The 19,753-nt window shown below is 32.0% G+C and overlaps 1 protein-coding gene across 1 annotated transcript; it reads left to right on the top strand.

The window, feature by feature from the left end:
* Positions 1-9,985: 9,985 nt before the first annotated feature.
* LOC118057771 (U-box domain-containing protein 33) lies at positions 9,986-15,915 on the top strand. The gene is made up of 9 exons (XM_035070461.2): positions 9,986-10,718; positions 10,934-11,055; positions 11,324-11,445; positions 11,582-11,686; positions 11,957-12,422; positions 12,584-12,721; positions 13,087-13,614; positions 14,293-15,054; positions 15,502-15,915. The coding sequence occupies exons 1-9, from the start codon at positions 10,424-10,426 to the stop codon at positions 15,682-15,684; spliced, it is 2,721 nt and encodes a 906-aa protein (XP_034926352.1). The 5' UTR covers positions 9,986-10,423; the 3' UTR covers positions 15,685-15,915.
* Positions 15,916-19,753: the final 3,838 nt, after the last annotated feature.

Below are 19,753 nucleotides of genomic sequence, written 5' to 3' on the forward strand. Positions count from 1 at the left end.
TGATTTGGAGTTGGGATACAGGTTTTAACGCTAACGTACACCGTGAAAGTAAGTTTTAAACCTGCACCCCAATATGCTATTAATTAATTTCTCGTTCTTCAAATATTTTTTTAGGTACCCAGTAAAAAAAAAACACACATTTAAATTAAATTTTTTTAATTAAATAAAATCAATTCACGCAAAAAATAATTATTTTGGTGCTCTGAATCGTTGCTAATAATATTTATTTTTTCTTTATAGTCAGAATTTGATAATCTTTTTCTTTTTTTTTTCTCTTCTTTTTTTTTAAATAAGAGACTAAAAAATAAAAACAAAAAAATATATACCAAAACTAAATTTTTTTATGTGAATTTTAAAACCATCATCCATGTTGTGTCTTTTCTATCTTGTATCTGTGTTTCAATTTTCCTTGAATTTATCCTAAAAAGAATGCAATGGTGAATAGTGCACATGTGTACAGAGTTTTGGCAGCACCATTTAGATTTTTATTAATATTAATTATATATATTAAAAATATTTTAAAAGAAAGGTAAAAGATATAGTTATCAAACATGACTTAATCATAGAATCTATATAATTTATTACAGGTCCAGTATATTTGATTGATTTTTTTTTCTTTAAACACGGTGAATCAAGGAAAACAATGGATAATATGTATTGGGATTGGTATGAAATTAGATTGATGCGGCTGGAAATGCTGGGCTCCACTTGAATCCTATTGGTTCGGTAGCTGAAAGTTTTGCAGTTCAACTTTCGTGTCTCTCGTGGAGGTTTTTTCTTTTTCTTTTTTTTTTCTTTGTCGTTTTATTATTGGAAAATGGCGTGTAAGAGAAGGCCCGCTGCAACGTCCACGGTCGGTGGTTGGATTGTGGAAAAATTCAACTTAGCTGTTAATTTCTATTTCGTACATGTAATTAATGGTGAATTTAGGCACAGTTTAGAACGTTGTTCATAAAATTTAAATTTTATTTTTGTTACAAATTAATTTTTTTTAATGTATTTTAAATTATTTTAATGTGCTGATTTCAAAAATAATTTTTAAAAAATAAAAAATATATATCATTTTGATACATTGCGTCATAAAAAACACTTTAAAAAAACAATTACAATCATATTCTCAAACAGATTATTATTATTTATTGTATCTCCTACTATTAAAGGCCGGGTGCAATGTAGAAGCCATGTACTTCTTTAAATAATATATTTGGAAATGTGGTAATAATTATTTTTTAAAATATTTTTTATTTTAAAATATATTAAAATACTGTTTTTTATTTTTTAAAATTATTTTTTTATATCAAAATATTAAAATGATCTAAAAACATAAAAAAAATTAATTTAAAACAAATAAAAAATTTAAAAATTTAAACTTTTTAAAAAACATTGCCAAAAAACAATGCCAAACGCCTTAAGACTGTATAACCAAAAGTAGTAATCATCCTTGTTAACTGCCTGCAAAGTAGATTGAGAATTTTATAATTTTACACTCTTGGATGAATACGGATTTTATTTTTTGATTTTTTTAATTTATTTTTTTTATCCGTTAACATAATCTCATAACTTGTATTATAAATTTTAAAAATTAACCCGGTTTATTTTAGATTTTTTTGAAAAAAAATTAAATTCATTCTACCTATGTAGACGCGTGCAGGATTGCGTTCCTTTTAAGAATTCTTTTTAAACAAGATGATAATGAAATGAGGGGGACCCCTCTCGTGTATATCAGCTCCCGTTTGAAGACCTCTTGGATTTTGACAGTGATATCTTAGGTAGCCAGAAAAGATGCGGGCACATTCGGGTGTTTGTAATCTTCAATTCTGTTATGAGTTGACCTCGAGACCAAGCCGCGTCTTCGTATTTATCAATGGAGGCATCAATTGTGGAGTGGAAAATGCTTTGCTTTCTCTCAATTTAATTATGGCTTCCTTTGTTTATACACAAAAAAATTATTTCTTAAAATATATGTGATCTCAATTCTCAACTAACTTCTAGTTGGTGTTTTTAGAGCTCATTTAACTTCTGTTACTGTTGTTTTTTTAAATAATTTTTATTTAAAAATATATTAAAATAATATATTTTTTTATTTTTTTTAAAAATTATTTTTATATTAATATATCAAAATAGTATAAAACACTAAAAACATATTAATTTAAAATAAAAAATTAAAATTTATTAAATATACTTTTATAACATAAAGGACTTGCTTTGACTTTTTTTAAAATAATTTTTACTGGTTATTGTGGATCCCAGTAAATAATTAGTGTGGTTTGTAGTTAATCGAACACATAAATATTATGGTTTAATTTCAACGCAAAAACTATCACGTAAACATACGCCCTTTTAACTGTGAATCCTGTAGCAATGTTGACAGATAAATCGCATCTGAATATTATAAATGGAAATATCTAGAGAAGTATCTCACGCCGTCTACAGATTATTTTATAGTTTTGAAATTTGATTTGATCTAGCGGGTTGTTTTGAGATTTAGCTTATTCAAAGCTAGAACTAAATCAATTTAAAAAAATAGAAAAAATTAAAATTTAAGGTGTTCATGTAATCTGGTAAAACTCGCTTGTAATTTGTTGACTTTTAATTTTTTTTATTAAAATAAGATATATATATTTTTTAAAAAATCATAATTAATCTGATATAATCCGCTCAAAACTTAAAATATCGAATAAAATCTAAAACTGGAGTCTTGGATCAGCTCAATCACCATGATGGAGTTAAAAATTCTGAAGTATGGCTACCAGGCTCCCAGCTACGTTGCAATTGGAAATATTATAATGAGGTCGCCCTCACATCCTTATCATGATGGACTCTCGCTACAATTACCATGCGTCGTAATTCATAGACAGATCTTTGTTGATTGTATCGTAGCTAGTGTCGACGAAAAACATGTTGAAGTATTTAATACTCAATCGAACTGAAACTGAAATTAGGTTGAGTTTAAAAATAAAAATAAAAAAAGTTAAAATTAGAGGTGATCCGACAGATTGATTTGGTTAAAAATTTTATTGCAACTTGTTAATTTTTTTTTACTAAAATGATATCATTTTAATTTTAAAAAATAAAATAAAATTGATATGAGCAATCCTGGTTAAAATTCAAAACCCAAATCTTAGATTGGATCGACCACTAGGTCGGATTTAAAAACTCTTTGTTGAAGAGTGCTCTTATTTTTCATTGCATTAGCCGTTATTTTTTAAAAAATATTTTGTTTAGAGATACATCTTAATAGTTTTTTTTTTTAATATCAATATATTAAAATATTTTAAAAAATATAAAATATAATATTTTACAAAAACAATCTCCAATCACAAACAAATAGATTTAAATCTTTCATTCAAAATATTGACCACTATAGAGAGGAAAAAAAAAAACTAACATCCAAAAATACTCTGATTCTTAACTCTTGAATAGCTTTTTATACATAAAAAAAATATTTGTGTTAATTTAGACACATCAAATTAAATATTTATATTCTAAAATTTATACCTTTCAGTTAGAATTTATACCTTTCGTCCATATCCATCATTTACTTTTGAGTAACTCATTTCCTCGTTGAAAAAAAAGAGTGCTGGTGACGAAATATATTATAAATACCGTTTTTTAGGTATGTAGTAAAAATTCCTCACGTCCTTGCTTCTCCAGAAATTTGATAACAAAGTTCTGTGAAAATCTATATATGATTTAAAATTTAAAATTTAAAGTCAGTTTTATTAAAACAATTTAATTAACACAAAAATAAAATACTAAGATGAAAAAAAGAGAGGTTAGAATTCTCCTCAATTTAAAGTCGGATATTTTTGTGGATTAAAATGAATTATATGTTATCTTGTTGTATACTCTATGATGTAAAATATATAAACAAGTTAAGATCTCTTTGGGACGCTTGAATAAAAATAAATACAAACATAAAAATTATACTAAATCTTATGATACTTCAAATTTAAATAATAGTTTTTTTTTTTGTTATTCTAGCTATAAAAATCTTATAATAAGTTGTTGCAGTTTATAGTCAATTTCATTCAAATGGCATAATAATAAATTTATTTACCGTATTTTATAAATCATGGAACAATTTCATTGTTTGGCCTCATAGGGAAATACGTAAATTAAACACGATGTAACACGTGTCGTGCCATAACGAGATCAATCAACTATTATAGTTTTGCACGATTTCTGAGCCATTAATTTATATATAACAAGGACTCTTCAATGCCCTTCCTTGCTCAACTAATATAGATTTTCCCTCTTTTGATTAAGATTATCATAATACCATTACGATTCTTCCTTTCCCTTTAAAGTTTCTTCTTCGGAGTTTCATTTTTTTTATATTTCCCTTTTTTTCTTGAGATAATTGATTATCAAAAATGAAAAGCCTAGAATGAAAATGAAGAAATTGGATTAAAGAAGAATTAAAATTAAAATTATATTTAAATTTAATATTGGGTTTAGAATAGTAGCAAGGAACATAAATTAAATTTTAAAATTTCAATCCTTTATTTTTATATGAAAATAATAATAATTAAAAAATAATTTCATCAGAAAACAATGATAATAATAATCATGTAGTGGGGGTGGAGGATAAATTAATGACGGGGCTAGTGAAGACATTATAAGTATGTTTGTTTTTGTGTTTAAATATTTTTTTATTTTTGTTTAAAATTATTATTATTATTTTAATATATTTTTAAATAATTTTTTTTTAAAAAAATTACTATTACAATTCAAAACAAAGGTATAACAATAACATATTTTTTACAAAATTAGTTTCGCTATCACGAGAGGCGAGGCGATAGAGAAAGAAAATTGACTAGGATTGCGAAAGAAAGGTGATATAATTAATGATTACCGCGTGGAGATTCAGCGACAAGAGAAAAAGGCCGGACATGAGAAATTACATCAGTCATTAACAATAACTGTAACTAAATGCATAAAAGTAAAAACTTAATATCCATAAATCATCGATGGGTATAGAGTCTACAGGCATATGTATACGGAGGAAGAGTTTTGTTCATGAATACGAATGGGGGACATGATATGATAACCTCCAATTATTTACCTTTATTACCCGTATAAATATTTATATGCACAAATCTTTATATTTATTACTTAAAACATTTTTACTATGAGACGGGCGTTTATTTTAACGAGCATGAAATATTTTGATTTTCTTATATTACTTGTAATTAATTTTATGAATTCTTTTATCATATTTTTTTCCATACAATAAACTATAGATCTTAGTTTATCAAAAAAAAAATATAAGAAAATGGATATAAGAAAATATTGTGAACTTCTAGCAGGGATGTTGCATATGAACTTTTAATAGAGGTCCGTTTTATTTAATAAACTCTAGAAGAAACTTTATGGAATCTTGAAGCTAATTGATATATATATATATATATATATATATATATATATATAATTGTATTTTTTTTAATATAAGATAAGAAATTTTTTAATTTAAATATTTCAATTTAAAAAAAAAACAGATAACATCTTTCATATAATTTTTTTTTGAAATAATCTTTTAAATTTTATTATTTATAATATGCATAGCCTAAATCTACATAAATTATTTGAAATAATCTTTTAAATTTTATTATTTACAACATGTATTTAACCTATATTTATATAAATTATTTTTTAATTTTTTTATATAAAATATAAAACATTAAATATTTTTATTTTATTTTATTTTATTTAAATTAACTCAAATTAACTCTTGTAATATGTGATCTTGCCTCTTAACCTGCTCAGCTTCGATACTGAGTTTAATAAAAATACTGTTAATATTATATGAAGGGAAAGAATCCACGTTAGCTAAGTGAGTGTCCCCCTCACTGCATCCTCTCTCATGCTCTTACCTTACCAATTTTTCAAGCTGCAATGGAGCCCACTCGCTAATCCATAAAACCTTCCTCACGAAGGAAGGCAAATCTACTATTTCTGAATTCCTTTAAATTTATCAATATTCTATTTCAGTCCTTGTAGCTTAGAATTCTTCCATTGTTCCAGTATCATTCTTGACCGCATGTTAAGGGATTGCGGGTCTTTTATCATTCCAGCATAGATAGATAAAGTTTTTAATAAATAGCATGCTAGAGAAAAATATTTGGGAAGTAATATATTTTTGACACGATTGATGTTGAAAAACACTGTTTTATTATCAATTGCTAATGATAATAACAGTTGTGTTATGTAACACAGCCTACCTCATAATTTTATATAAAACAAAATTTAAACCACCATAATTAATGCAAAAAAAAAAATCACAAAGTCTAAACCACCATAAACAAAGGTCAAACAAAACCATAAATTACTAAACCTCAAACCCTTAATTGAAACAGAAACTTTTGTATCATCATTTTTATTTATTAATTATAATATTAAATTAATGCATGTGTTTTTTAAACATTGTTTTTATTTATGTGCATTTTTTAACTTGTTGATGGATGATTTAAAATTTTAAACAATATGTTCATTTATTAATTAACGATATTAAATCATGCTTATATAAATTAGAGGTGATCATTTTTTGTTTGGTTTGTTTTTTACCTATAAAAACAACTAAATTGAAATTTTGTAAAATGAAAAAAATAAAACCGAAACTAGTTCAAACCAATCGGTTTTGGTTCGATTCAGTTTGGTTATTTCAATAAAAATCAAAACCTAACCGATCGATTTTGGTTCTGTTCGGTTTTAGTGCGGTTCGGTTCGGTTATTTATATTAAAAACCAAAAAATAAATTATTTTTTAGGGTTTTTTTGGACTTTCTAATGGGCTTCTTTATAATAGGCTTGATTTCGATTTGGTTCGGTTTTTTTTATTTTTTGGTTCGATTGATTTTTCAATTTAAGGCTTATGAAACCGAAACCGAACCGAACCGAACCAAATATTTTTTTTAAATATTCTAATTGGTTTAATTAATTTTTTTATGATTTGGTTTTTTCGGTTATTTATTTGTTTTCGATTTTCTTGATTTAATTGGATTTTTGGTTTTTTTGCTCATCCTTAATATAGACCAAGTATGAAAGTACATAATATGTAAGACAACTTTAAAATCAACGTAACAATTAACAAAAATAATATTATAAAAATAGTGATAATAAAAATTACTCTTAACTAGAAAAATAACATAACATAATTAACATAATAATACATATGAGCCTATCTATGTCTTCTATAACGACGAGTGGATGGATCAATTTCATCAATAACATGACTTTTATATCTATGTGGTCTCATCCTTCGAGACATCATCGACTAAGCTTAATGTCTCTTCTAATTAGTCTAGTGTAGTATGAAATGTCTCGAACCAAGAAGATGCATTATAACGAGCAAGTTCGTCATCGTTGTCGAGATCATAAAAATCAGTTACAGCACATCGACCATCATGTAACAACTATCTAACCTAATTTGAAGCGAATAGAAATTATTAATCCATAAATAAAATGCAATGTTTTTTGTGTTAAAGCCTATAAAAAGTAACAAATACTTACAGGATTTTGAATCCGACGTGTACGTGACTCATGCTCCATCTCCTCACATAGAGGAACTTGCGTTGGGTTAGGTGTAATGATTCAACATGTTATACTCAAGTACCAGCCCATGTATTACTCATAAGAAATTAAAAGATACACCTCTCTAAAAATAAAATTTCTCCATGCATCTCACTTTGATACATGCTGGAGATGGTAGATCATCTAATTATAATCAGTGTGTCTACTTAAATGACTAATAGAATGTAATTAATCGCTCGTATCGATGTCAGATAAGATGTGTTGCTTAAAGCCAGATTGGTGCATTACATGGCCCGAACAATGTATCTTAAAAAGCTAAAAAAACACTACAAAAAATAGTTGTTTCACCATCAGGTTGTCCATTATGTTTCTACCCAAGCCAACTGTTCCAGAATTTAATTCTTGTAAAGCCATAAATAATCTAGGTAACATTTCAAATGAGTCCTTATGCATTCTAAAAAGTTTTTCAAGTATCTTTTGTTTTGCAGCCTATACTTTATAGTAAGAAATTTTGAACTTACAGTCCAATTTAATTTTTACTTATATGCTAGAAACAATATAGGTAAGGTTATCTTGCATAAGAGTTTTAAGTGTTGATACAATAAATTTAGCATCAAGCCAATGATGGCATTTTTTATGTATGTATTGGTATATATGTAATTACCTTTCAACTTTGTTTTCTCAAATGAATTTGATTGTTTAAGGTATTCCCTATATAAATGCCATTGACAAACACATTATAGTTGAATAAATGTTTGGTTTAAACATTGAACATGATATTCAAGTGAATGCGTAACGTGTCATTTCTTGATAACATTCATCAAATCATCTTTAGTTCTGAAAATTTATCCAACAACCAAATCACCATTACCAACTGATTTTTTTTATGATAAATAGACCAATCATTACAAACCATGTCATAAACTCTTGTTTCATGACCAAATCCTAGAACATGAGGCCTCATCACACTATCATCGTTGTCACCATTTAATGTTTCAACTAAACTTATGATACATTTATTTTCACTATCACTAGGGTTAGAGGAGTTATACCTACGCTGATCACAATATACAATTTTGATCCTATTTTCATCATAAATTCCCATAATCCTATCTTCCAATGTCTTGGATATACTAACACCAGTTGAATATGATAATTGTTTAAGTGGTAGAGCAAAAATGAGCGCGCGTGCACACACACATATTAGTATCTCCATACTCCACATTATATGGGCTACTAATTTTAGGTCGGCTACTTGCATACAACTCCATCATGTTCATTTTACTTTGGACAAAAAATTTCCATTATATATCTAAAATCCACATCATATTCAATCGGTATCGAAAAATATTGATGTTCTTCAACAAGATATCTTAAAGTGATATCTATTTCAATATTATTATAATTCAACTGAAGTCTTCCATATATAACTTTTTTGGTATCTTCAAATTACATGCCTCTAGTACCATTCAATAATATGATACTTCTGCCAACATAAGTAATACTATTATTCGTATTAGGAACAATAGTACTACCATAATGACACAACATAAAGAAGTTTGAAAATATGTGTTATAAAATAAAATACTCATTTCATCAAAAACAAATTATCTAAGTTTGAAGATATATGTTATAAAATAAAACACTCATTTCATAAAAAAAAATTATCTCACAATTCAACCCAAACATACATTGTTGTTACATAAACCATAATAATAGCAATAAAACAATAATTAATTTTAAAAGTTTAATTACGATATTTTTTACAACTAATCAATTGAACACTTTTTACAATAAAAAATATAAATTATGAAAATTAAATATTAAATAAAAAGAAAATGATCTCAATTGAACAAAATCTATACTCGTTATAATTTTTACAAAAATTCAACGCAAACTCCAATTTAATTGTGCACTTTAGTTGTTAGAAGAGAGAAAAAAAAGAAAAAACTCGAACAATCGATCATCGACAGTAATTCATACATGATATGTCTACACGCGTTGTAACATGTGGAAGGAGCACGTCTATGCATCTATCGAGACAATGCATAGCCAGATTTGGCCATCAAGAGGTGTTTCACGCGCTTTCTTAATAGCTCGGGTGCCGTAAACTTGCTGAGATGTATGGAACACGTGCCAACAACTTTTCAAATAAAAAAAAACTTAAAAAATAGTAAAAAACGTGCCAACCTTCTTAATCCTTTTAATTATATACTATACCCAAGTAAATTTTACTGTCACAGTTAACAATAATCTATATCAGAGCTACAGGTGAAAACTCATTTCCGTTTAGTTTTCTTTTTAATTTATTTGACTGTTATAGCTTCCACCGGCCATAGAGGCCAAATTGAAAATACTTGCAAATATCAGGTTAAATTTTAGAGAAATCTGGAACTACAGTGATACAAGAAGTTACTGAAACTGTTGTGAGACAAAGTTTTGAAGAGACCGAAACAAGAGATTAGACTTTAGAGTTTGGAGAGAGAGAGAGAGAGAGGGGGAGGGAGGGTTCACGCTGCTGCACGCAACTATTAGAACCTTCTACAATGGTTACTACCCTATGTAAACTTCGCTTAAAATAATTTTATTATAATTTTTTCTGAAAAAATGGAATATCCATTGGTTTTCCTTTTTAAATTTAAAATCATCGCTGAAGACAAGGAATTTCTTTTGATGCCAGATAAGAGCTAACAGTCACTTCTCAAAACCATCACCCTGTAGTTTCGTCTCTCTCTAATTCCTTGTTCAAAATTGGGTTTCAATTCAAAAACTTTGAATTTTTTGGTCAAATTCTGCCATTTTAAGCGCAGAGAGAGAGAGAGAGCTGAAGTCAGTTTGTCTCGTTTTTTCGTTATTTATTTGATTTGATTTGGTTTGTTTTTTTATTTTCGATGATTGATTTGCTTGATAAGTGTAAACGTGGCTGTGGTGAGTCATGTGCCTGTTGCGATAACGCAACAAGCGAGTCCATTGACGTTTGTGGAATTAGAGCGGCAGGAAACATGGAAAGTGGTAGAGAGATTGTGGAAGAACCGGTTGCAAGATTAATTGAAGATAAGATCTTTGTTGCTGTGGGAAAATCCGTGAAGGAATGTAAATTGATGCTTCTTTGGGCTTTACAGAATTCAGGAGGCAAAAGAATTTGCATCATTCATGTTCACCAACCATCCCAAATGATTCCGTTAAGTAAGTTCACAAAAATGAAAGAAAACGAATTTGGTATATTATTTTATTTTTTGTTATTATGATTCATCTTTTTTTTTTTAATGCAAATTATAGATAAATTTTGCTATTTCAAGGATTTTGGTTGTTTAAAGAGGGATGGGGATGGGGATGGTTTTATTTTATTTGTTGATTTTTGCCCTTGTTATTGGTTAATGGTTGTGGTTTTGGGATTGTAGTGGGTACCAAATTCCGGGCCAGTGCACTAAAAGAACAGGAAGTGAGGGCATACCGGGAAGTTGAAAGGCAAGAGATGCATAAGATGCTAGATGAATACCTTTTTATCTGTCGAAAAATGGGGGTAAATTTCTTTTTATGTTTCTTCTTCTACATATGTTATGTTATTGGATTGTTTTTAAAGCACGCTTCTGAACTGTGGAAATCTTGTATTCTAGAGAAGAAGAAGAGGAGTATTATAGAATAAACTAGAAATATTTTAGTTCATGCCCTCTTCCAGTGAAAAACTAAGGAACTTCTGGCACATCTAATTTGGAATATTGAGTTGGCATGATTTCTTTTTCAAATATTTTCGCATTCATAAGTTTTTCTTTTTATATTTATTTTTTCAGGTTCGGGCTGAGAAGCTGTATGTTGAAATGGAGTCTATTGAGAAGGGAATTTTAGAACACGTTTCTCAGAATGGGATCAAGAAGCTTGTTATGGGAGCAGCAGCAGACAAGCGCTATTCAAGGTAAAGCCCCTAAGAACCCTTAGAAACTACTCTGCATATGTGGGGTCTAAATATGGAACTCCTAAAGAGAGTAACTATATGTTCTGGATATGTATAGAGCTTATGGATTGCTTATCTTGATGCTTAAATGTTGCAGGAATATGATGGACATCAAGTCTAAGAAGGCCATCTCTGTTTGCCGGCAAGCACCTGCTTCCTGTCACATATGGTTTATTTGCAAGGGGCACCTTATCCACACACGGTATTGTTGAAATGCTTGTTATCTTGGTTCTTAAGTAATTTGTTTCGTTACTAGTAATTGGGATGTGAAAATGGAATAAAATAATTTTCAATGGAGAGGCTTCTATTTAGTGAAAAATAACTGAGAACCTTCTTAAATTTCTTCTTGGCTATGATTTTTTTTTTTGGGACTCTTCTAACAGCTGAAGCATCCTTGTAAAATGCTGTAGTATTGAACAGTTTTTTGGTTGTGATGATCTATGGCCATAATTGACGTTCTTGTCAAAAACAGGGAAGGTGCTCTGGATGGAATTGGTACAGATGTTGGATCTTCATCACAGCAAACAAGTCCACATACTGAAGCTGGACAATTAAGTCATATGAGATCACAGTCTATTGCCCTTGGCCAGAACCACTTTGTGAAACTCACCAATCCAGCTCAAGATTTAGTCCGAAGGGTAAAATCTATGAATTTTAATGGACGTGGAGGAAGTTTACCAACTCCTGCTTCACCAGATGGGGGGCCATCAACTCCATCAAGCAGGTCAGATGCAGATGGGAGTTCTGATGAATATGATGTGCTGTCAAGAAGGAGTGCTTCCCAAAATTCAGCTCTCTCATCATGCTCTTCCCATGGAATGGTCAGTGTTGCTTTGGTTCCATTTGTAGGAACTGAAGAGAGTGAGACTGGGTCAGACTTGAGTACACTGCCTCAGCACAAGGAGGATCTTTGCCAGTCATCCCCTCCCAGTGTACTGGTACTAGCAATCATTTTATGATAATGCACATTTAAAATCATGCAACCTGTCCATGTTCCAAGTGTAGCTAGTTACCTAAGTTAATGCAATGTCTCAAAGAGTTCCTATGTATTTTTAGCTTTTATTTTTTTGAGTACTTAGAAATTGATGGATTCTTGCAGGATTGTAGTACAGAGGATCCTCTGTATGATCAACTTGAAAAGGCAATGTCTGATGCTGAAAATTCAAGGCGTGAAGCATTTGAAGAGGCAGTCAGGCGTGCAAAAGCAGAAAAATACGCATTTGAGGCCACACGCAAGGTATAATTTATTCATAACCACCCTTTCCCTCCATTCTGTTAAAGGAAGATGATTGCATTTTAGACGTTAATTATCATGAAAGGGATAGATTTTAATTCCTCTAATTTGAAAAAATTGTAGTAGAAAGGTTGATGCATTTTATGGTTTGTGCTGGATAGTCCAAAACATTAGCCAATATTTAAATGATAATCTGGCAGGATAAACTGCACCATTTTATGATCCCTTTTCCTCGTTGGTTTCTCTGTAATTAGTCATCAATCTGCTAGAAATCAAAGTTTTAAGCCTGTATTTTATGAAAACATAAATGTGACTTTATAAACTTAAACTAACACATGCTAATGGCCGATCATGATTCTTATTCACAGGCCAAAGCATCAGAAAACTTGTATACAGAGGAGTCAAAACGAAGGAAAGAAGTTGAGGAAGAACTAGCAAAAGAAAAGGAAGAACTTGAAAGGATAAATAGAGAATGTGATGAAGTCATGGAAGAACTTCGCATTGCCGAGGATCAGAAATCATTGTTGGAGAGGCAAATCAAAGAATCTGATCAGATGGTAAGGGAGTTGGAGCAGAAAATCATCTCTGCTGTGGGACTTTTGCAAAATTACAAGAAAGAACGGGATGAACTACAGAAGGAGCGTGACAATGCACTGAAAGAAGTCGAGGAGCTGAGGAGAAGTCAAACAGAGGCCTCAGGCACACACATGTCTCAGTTCTTCTCTGAGTTCTCTGTCTCAGAAATTGAGGAGGCAACTCAACATTTTGATCCATCCCTTAAGATTGGGGAAGGGGGATATGGTAGCATTTATAAAGGCGTGTTGCGCCAAACCCAGGTGGCTGTAAAGATGCTGCACTCTAATAGCTTGCAAGGTCCTGCGGAATTTCAACAGGAGGTAGCATTCTATGCTTGTTTTAATTTTTTTCAAATTGTTGATCTCTGTATGGCTTATAGCCACAGGGCATGTTGTGGTATTGACTTTCTATTGAGCTTGAATATAAATGCTAATTACCAACAATATTACAGTTATGTAGTATGGTTTTCTGATGCTGGAGACAAGGAGTGGGATTTTGTACAGCTCCTCTTACTCTGTCTGTGCCTCCCCCATTCCAACCCAGCTGCTATGTTGTGCTGGGTCTGGCAATAGATTTAGAGTGTATCTGGCATTATGATCCTGCAAGACCGCATTGCAATTGTCATCAATATTAGCACCCCAAAGCAATTGCGGCATGTATTGACAACTGTCCTGCTGTGCCAGCAATTGCTATGCTATTTAGTATCTTTGCAACAGGCATGCTAGTGCAACTGATACTAGATAAATGATTGGTCAATTGATTCAGTTTGTTTTTGCCATATAGCTCACTTCAGTCAATATTAGTAGGACCATATGCTGGTGTGAAGTTATATATAGTTGAAATTCTATAAGAGTTGGAGTTACCAGATAAATGAACTGAAAATCAAGGATTTTTGTTACACTTCACACATCTCTTTATAATTATCTGCTAATTTTCTACAGCTGCACTTTTAGTTATGACTTTCTGCGCTGCACTGACATCTGTTGGTTTTATACCAGGTCGATGTTTTGAGCAAGATGAGACATCCAAATCTTATCACTCTCATTGGAGCATGTCCAGAAGCTTGTACTCTTATCTATGAGTATCTTCCCAATGGAAGCCTTGAAGACCGACTGAGCTGCAGGGACAACAGTCCACCTTTATCTTGGCAAACTCGAATACGCATTGCCGCTGAATTATGCTCAGTTCTCATCTTTCTTCACTCTAGTAAACAACACAGCATTGTGCACGGTGACCTTAAGCCTGCTAACATCCTCCTTGATGAAAATTTTGTCACTAAACTAAGTGACTTTGGAATCTGTCGTCTACTTCATCACGAGGAAGGTTCTAGCAACAACACAGCAATGCGCAGAACTGACCCCAAAGGCACCTTTTCATATATGGATCCTGAATTTCTTTCCACTGGAGAGCTAACTCCAAAGTCGGATGTTTATTCATTTGGAATTATATTGTTAAGATTGTTAACTGCAAGACAGCCCTTGGGTATTACAAAGGAGGTGCAGTGTGCATTAGATAAAGGAAACTTGAAAATCCTCTTGGATCCTTTGGCAGGAGATTGGCCCTTTGTGCAAGCTGAACAGTTGGCTCACTTGGCACTGAGGTGCTGTGAGATGAGCAGAAAGAACCGGCCAGATCTTTTATCAGAAGTATGGAGGGTACTTGAGCCAATGAAGGCTTCGTGTGGAGGCTCATCATTTTTCCAGCTTGGTTCGGACAAGCATTTCCAACCTCCTCCATATTTTATATGCCCCATTTTCCAGGTAAGTTCATCTATTTCTCTTACTTTTCAAGTCTTAAGAGTGATTTATCTACAGCAACTGGAATTATGCTATTTGTCATTTATATTAGGACTTCTTAAGCATACCAGTCCACCTTTTGTTTCTAATACAATAATTAGACACGGCCTCCTGCTACAAAATATTCTAGCCTTGTATTCTTCCATGATTTGGTTCTCGGTTTCCCTTACCGCATCAGCTTGCAAAAGGAAATTCAACATTAAGTTCGTGATTATTTTATGCTCCATCATAGAGTAATATTTCTGGTTTTAATAGCTCGTATTTCTGTGTATGCATGTGCAAGTGCATGTATGTCTGTTATAGGCCAGCTGTGAAGTCTAGTTTCATCTGTAGACCTGTGTGTAGCGAACCTTTTTCCCTGGCTTGCATTTCCGATGCAGCAAAAAATTGATGATTTACTCAAACATGCAGGAAGTAATGCAAGATCCACATGTAGCAGCTGATGGTTATACTTATGAAGCAGAGGCCTTGAAAGGATGGCTGGACAGCGGACATGATACTTCACCCATGACCAACCTTAAGCTCGCACATCGTGATCTTATCCCTAACCATGCACTTCGCTCAGCAATTCAGGAGTGGCTGCAACAGCAGTGAACAATTTCTTAGTTCAATACATTGTTTATAGTCGTTTCTTGAAAAGTAAAAGAAGTTTCATTACATTTTTGTTTTAAATCTTTCTTTCCAATCTTGCTTTGTTTGACAGAGGCATGATACGGTCATCCTGTTGTATAGAAGACAATTGAAGGCATACTTTACATCCTAGTCTATGAAATGAAAACAGGACAGATTATTATATAATTATTTACACGATATGAATCAGAATCACCTTATGTCTCGATATTTTTACATCACGTTTTTATTTTGTCATTTTATTTGTTTTTATTTTTGTCATTTTATTTGATCATAGTTCTAAAATTCAGCCGGACCCAGCTAACTCGGAGCTGGAAAACCACCCAGCTAACTCAGTTTGTATGAGGAAGGGGTATGGATTTTGTCTACAACTTGCATACCTTTATTGGTCCGTAGCAGCATCAAACTTCAGCCTTCTAGTTTTTTAGGAGCATCGAGTAATAAGTGTGCTAGTATTTATTTTATTGGCTGCAAGGACATGCAAGAGAAAGGCCAACCTTTTCAATTCCTTAACTGCGAAGAAATCAATAATGAAAAAGCCAACAAAAGTGGTCAACCTTTTCAAGTCCTTAACTGTGAAGAAATCAATAATTAAAAAGCCAACAGAATTGATCACTTCTTTTAGAAAGCCAATAAAATTGATCACTTCTTTTAGCAGTCTGTCTTCAACATGTGTAAGTTGTAGGATTCTGGGATTTATGCTTTTTGACTTTTCCAGCATTTAGTTTCCTTCTCCCGTAAGTTGAATGCTTATTGTAAGCAAGCATGCAACTATATGCTTGTTTTATTGTTAATTACATGAATATAATATGATAATTTATGTTTGATTTGGTTTAATATAGGTTCTTAAAATGTTTTCTCATGGTAGTACTTTAAATAGTGATCCTTCAACGGTCACATTATCTCAACCTTCAACTTCTATATCAAGTGACAGCAGAGAAAGAACAAATTTGATATGGGATCATTGTAGAGAAGCTCGTGAACTTCGTGTTGGATGTAAAAAAACTAAATTAGTATATTTATATTGTGCTAAAGTTTTTGCGGGTGGTGGCATTAATCGATTTAATCAACATTTAGCTAGAGCTAAATGAGAAGTTGAACAATGTCGCAAATGTTCTCCTGATGTTCGACATCAAATGCTTTTAAATCTTAAAGGAAATGTTGACAAAAAAATAGAGTTAGAAAAATACAAGCAAATTTCAATCTGTTTAATGCACAACAAATAAAGCATAAAGAGATGATGATTAGGCAATTGTTTTTTTTTTAGGTTGACCCGAGTCAACATATCTAACCCGTGATCTAATCATTATACCGGGTTAGTTTAAAAACTATGCTAGAGGGAAGTGGTGGATGCATTACTATATTGAACTCATTGACAATTTGTTAGGGAATCATCTCAAGTTCATTTTTCTTTTAATTAAATGACAAGAACTCCTACATTTCTTAATCTGAGATATTTTCCTGATGCTTATTATAATTTTACTCTCAATACTTCAAAGTTGCCTTGATCTTCCTACTGCGTAAACAATTAAGGTCTTGCATGCAACTTTTACAAGCCATACATTGATTTTGTTCGCTGCAAGATTGTAACATGTTGAAAACCTTTAATTAATTGAGTAGCAACCTATTCCTACAGGTGGTTTCAAGTTCGTGCAATTTTAGAGTTGGTTGGTTGGTTAGGTTCTAGTGATGGCTTATTATAAGTTTTACTTGTTAATTATCCTTCCATTTGTGTGATGTTGCTGTCATATAAACTCAAAATGAACGTCTTTCAAATGATCCCTTGAATCATTCTCAATATTTGTAATGATGTCCTAAAATATAAGGTATTTTGGAGTAAGGTTTATCTTATTAGATAATAGATTAATTATTTAGTTCTTGTAATCTTAACTATTTTTTCTAATCAAGGTGTTTGGTAGTTTGATGTGGAAAGCCCATATAGTTGATGCTTAGTAAGCTAGAGTGACTTGTAGTTAGTGTTTGCAAAATATTATCTTTGATAGATGTGAAAACTCTCATATGTTTAAATCAATAATATTATAGAGAGAAAAAACATATTGGTATTTTAAAGAGATAGACTCTAAAAATATATATGCTAAAAATATTAAGAATAAATAGATTGTGAACCTTGAACTTGGTGGATTCATAAGGTATTTATAAGCTTATAAGTTTTGTTTTTTTGTGGAGAGAAGGGGTTGAAGAGTCATTTCACTCCTATATATTAAGGTGGTATTTTGAGTTTTATTTTACTCAAAATAATACGTATTGAATCAATATAAAATATCATAGGACTCGCATGGGGGTCTCAAAAAATTACCGAAAGACCCGCGTAGGTCTTGGAAAAACTCCCAAGGGAGTGTTGGGCTTAGACGAGCTGCCTAAGCTTGTTAGGGTAAAAAATAAACCCAGAAACACTACCTAAACCCAATGATCTTAGGACGAGACGCTGTCTGAACTTATTGTTATTGGTTCCAAATGCAGTTTAGGCCTAGTGTTATTGCGCTCAGGCACAACGTGGATCCATTGTTGTTGGGCCTAACCCGTCTTGCTCAATTAGAGGTTTGAGCCTAGTGTTGTAGGCTCAACTTGGAGGTTGAGTTTGTGGGTAGGTAGGTTCAAGCACATTGCCCGGGTCTGTGTTTTTTAATATTTGGGCCTATGAGGTTTTTTTGGACCTGTTAAATTTTAGTTTATTAGTATCCCTAAAGTTTTTGTAACATTTATACGCATAGACTTTAAAAAAAACCCAACATGACAAGTTTGTTGTATTCTCTTTGTATGAGAAGAGGGGTGGAAACTCTAGGGTAATTTATTCGAGAGCCTGTATGTAGGGGCACACATCATGTTTGAAGAAATTTCTATGGAACTATGAAGGAACCTATATTTAGAAAAAATTTCTAAGAGGCAAGGAAGATCCTATAAAGAAGGAGCTCGTATTTAGAAAAATTTCTAAAAGGTAAAGAAAACTCAAGAAAGATGAGCCTATAAATATTCTAAAAGACTAAGGGTAACCCATTGAGGGTTGCTCCTTGCAATAAAGTAAGGTTTGGAAGCCCCATACCGATTCAAGATTGTATTGGAGAGTGGGAGATTCGTGGCCTTATAGTCAATGGTGAGGGGGTTGAAAACCCCTACCGAAGAGAGATCACACTATAGTGGGAGGTATGTGGCTTTCTTGGCGAGGTGTGGCTTAGGAGCTCACCACTATAAAAAGGTCTCACTAAATAGTGGGAGGCTCGTAGCTTTCATGGTGATGGCATCGGACTTAGGATCCCCTCACTAGAGAGTAGAGAGTGGTTACATTAGAGTGGTGGAGATATGTAACCTTTTTAGTGATGGTCTGGGGCGTGATAGCCCCTCCCACTGAAAAGTAGTTATATTGGAGCGTATGAGGTATATGCCCATTTAACGAAATAATGAGGTGTGAAATCCCCCCACTAAAGAGTGATTGTATTGAAGTGTGAGGGGTATGTGGCCTCTCTAGTATTGTTATATGGCGTAGAAGCCCCCCAATAAAGAATGGTCTTACTTAAGAATGGGAGATTTAAGATTATCCTTGGAGATAACGCGAGGCCTAAGAGCCTTATTAGTAAATCGTGTTAGTTCGAGACCATATAGAGGAAGTTAGATTTTAGATCAATTTATAGAGATTTTGTGAGGCCCAGGAGCCCCACTAGAGAGTCGTTCCAGTCCAAAATTGCACTGTAGAGGTTGGAGATTTGATACCAATCTCAAAGGATTTTATGAGGCTCGGGAGCCCTACTAGAGATTCGTGCCACTAAAAGACTACACTGGAGAGGTGGGGGATCCAAGATCAATCTCTTGGACATTTTATGAGATCGGGGAGCCCTATAGGAGGGTCATGCCATTCCGAGATTGTATTAGAGAGGCAAAAGATCTGAGATCAATCCATAAAGATTTCATGAGGTCTAGGAGCCTTACTAGAGATTTGTAGATACTATGTCAAAGATAATATATTTATTTTAAAAATAAACTTATTCCCATCAATGATATTGTATCTTGAGGTGATTTG

Source organism: Populus alba, chromosome 2, assembly GCF_005239225.2.
Source record: "Populus alba chromosome 2, ASM523922v2, whole genome shotgun sequence".
Taxonomy (NCBI): Eukaryota; Viridiplantae; Streptophyta; class Magnoliopsida; order Malpighiales; family Salicaceae; genus Populus; species Populus alba.

Coding starts and splice junctions, on each gene's coding strand:
- LOC118057771 (XM_035070461.2), top strand. CDS start 10,424: ATGATTGATTTGCTTGATAAGTGTAAACGTGGCTGTGGTGAGTCATGT. Junction 11,687..11,956: donor GGGCACCTTATCCACACACG/GTATTGTTGAAA, acceptor TGTCAAAAACAG/GGAAGGTGCTCTGGATGGAA. Junction 12,423..12,583: donor CATCCCCTCCCAGTGTACTG/GTACTAGCAATC, acceptor GGATTCTTGCAG/GATTGTAGTACAGAGGATCC.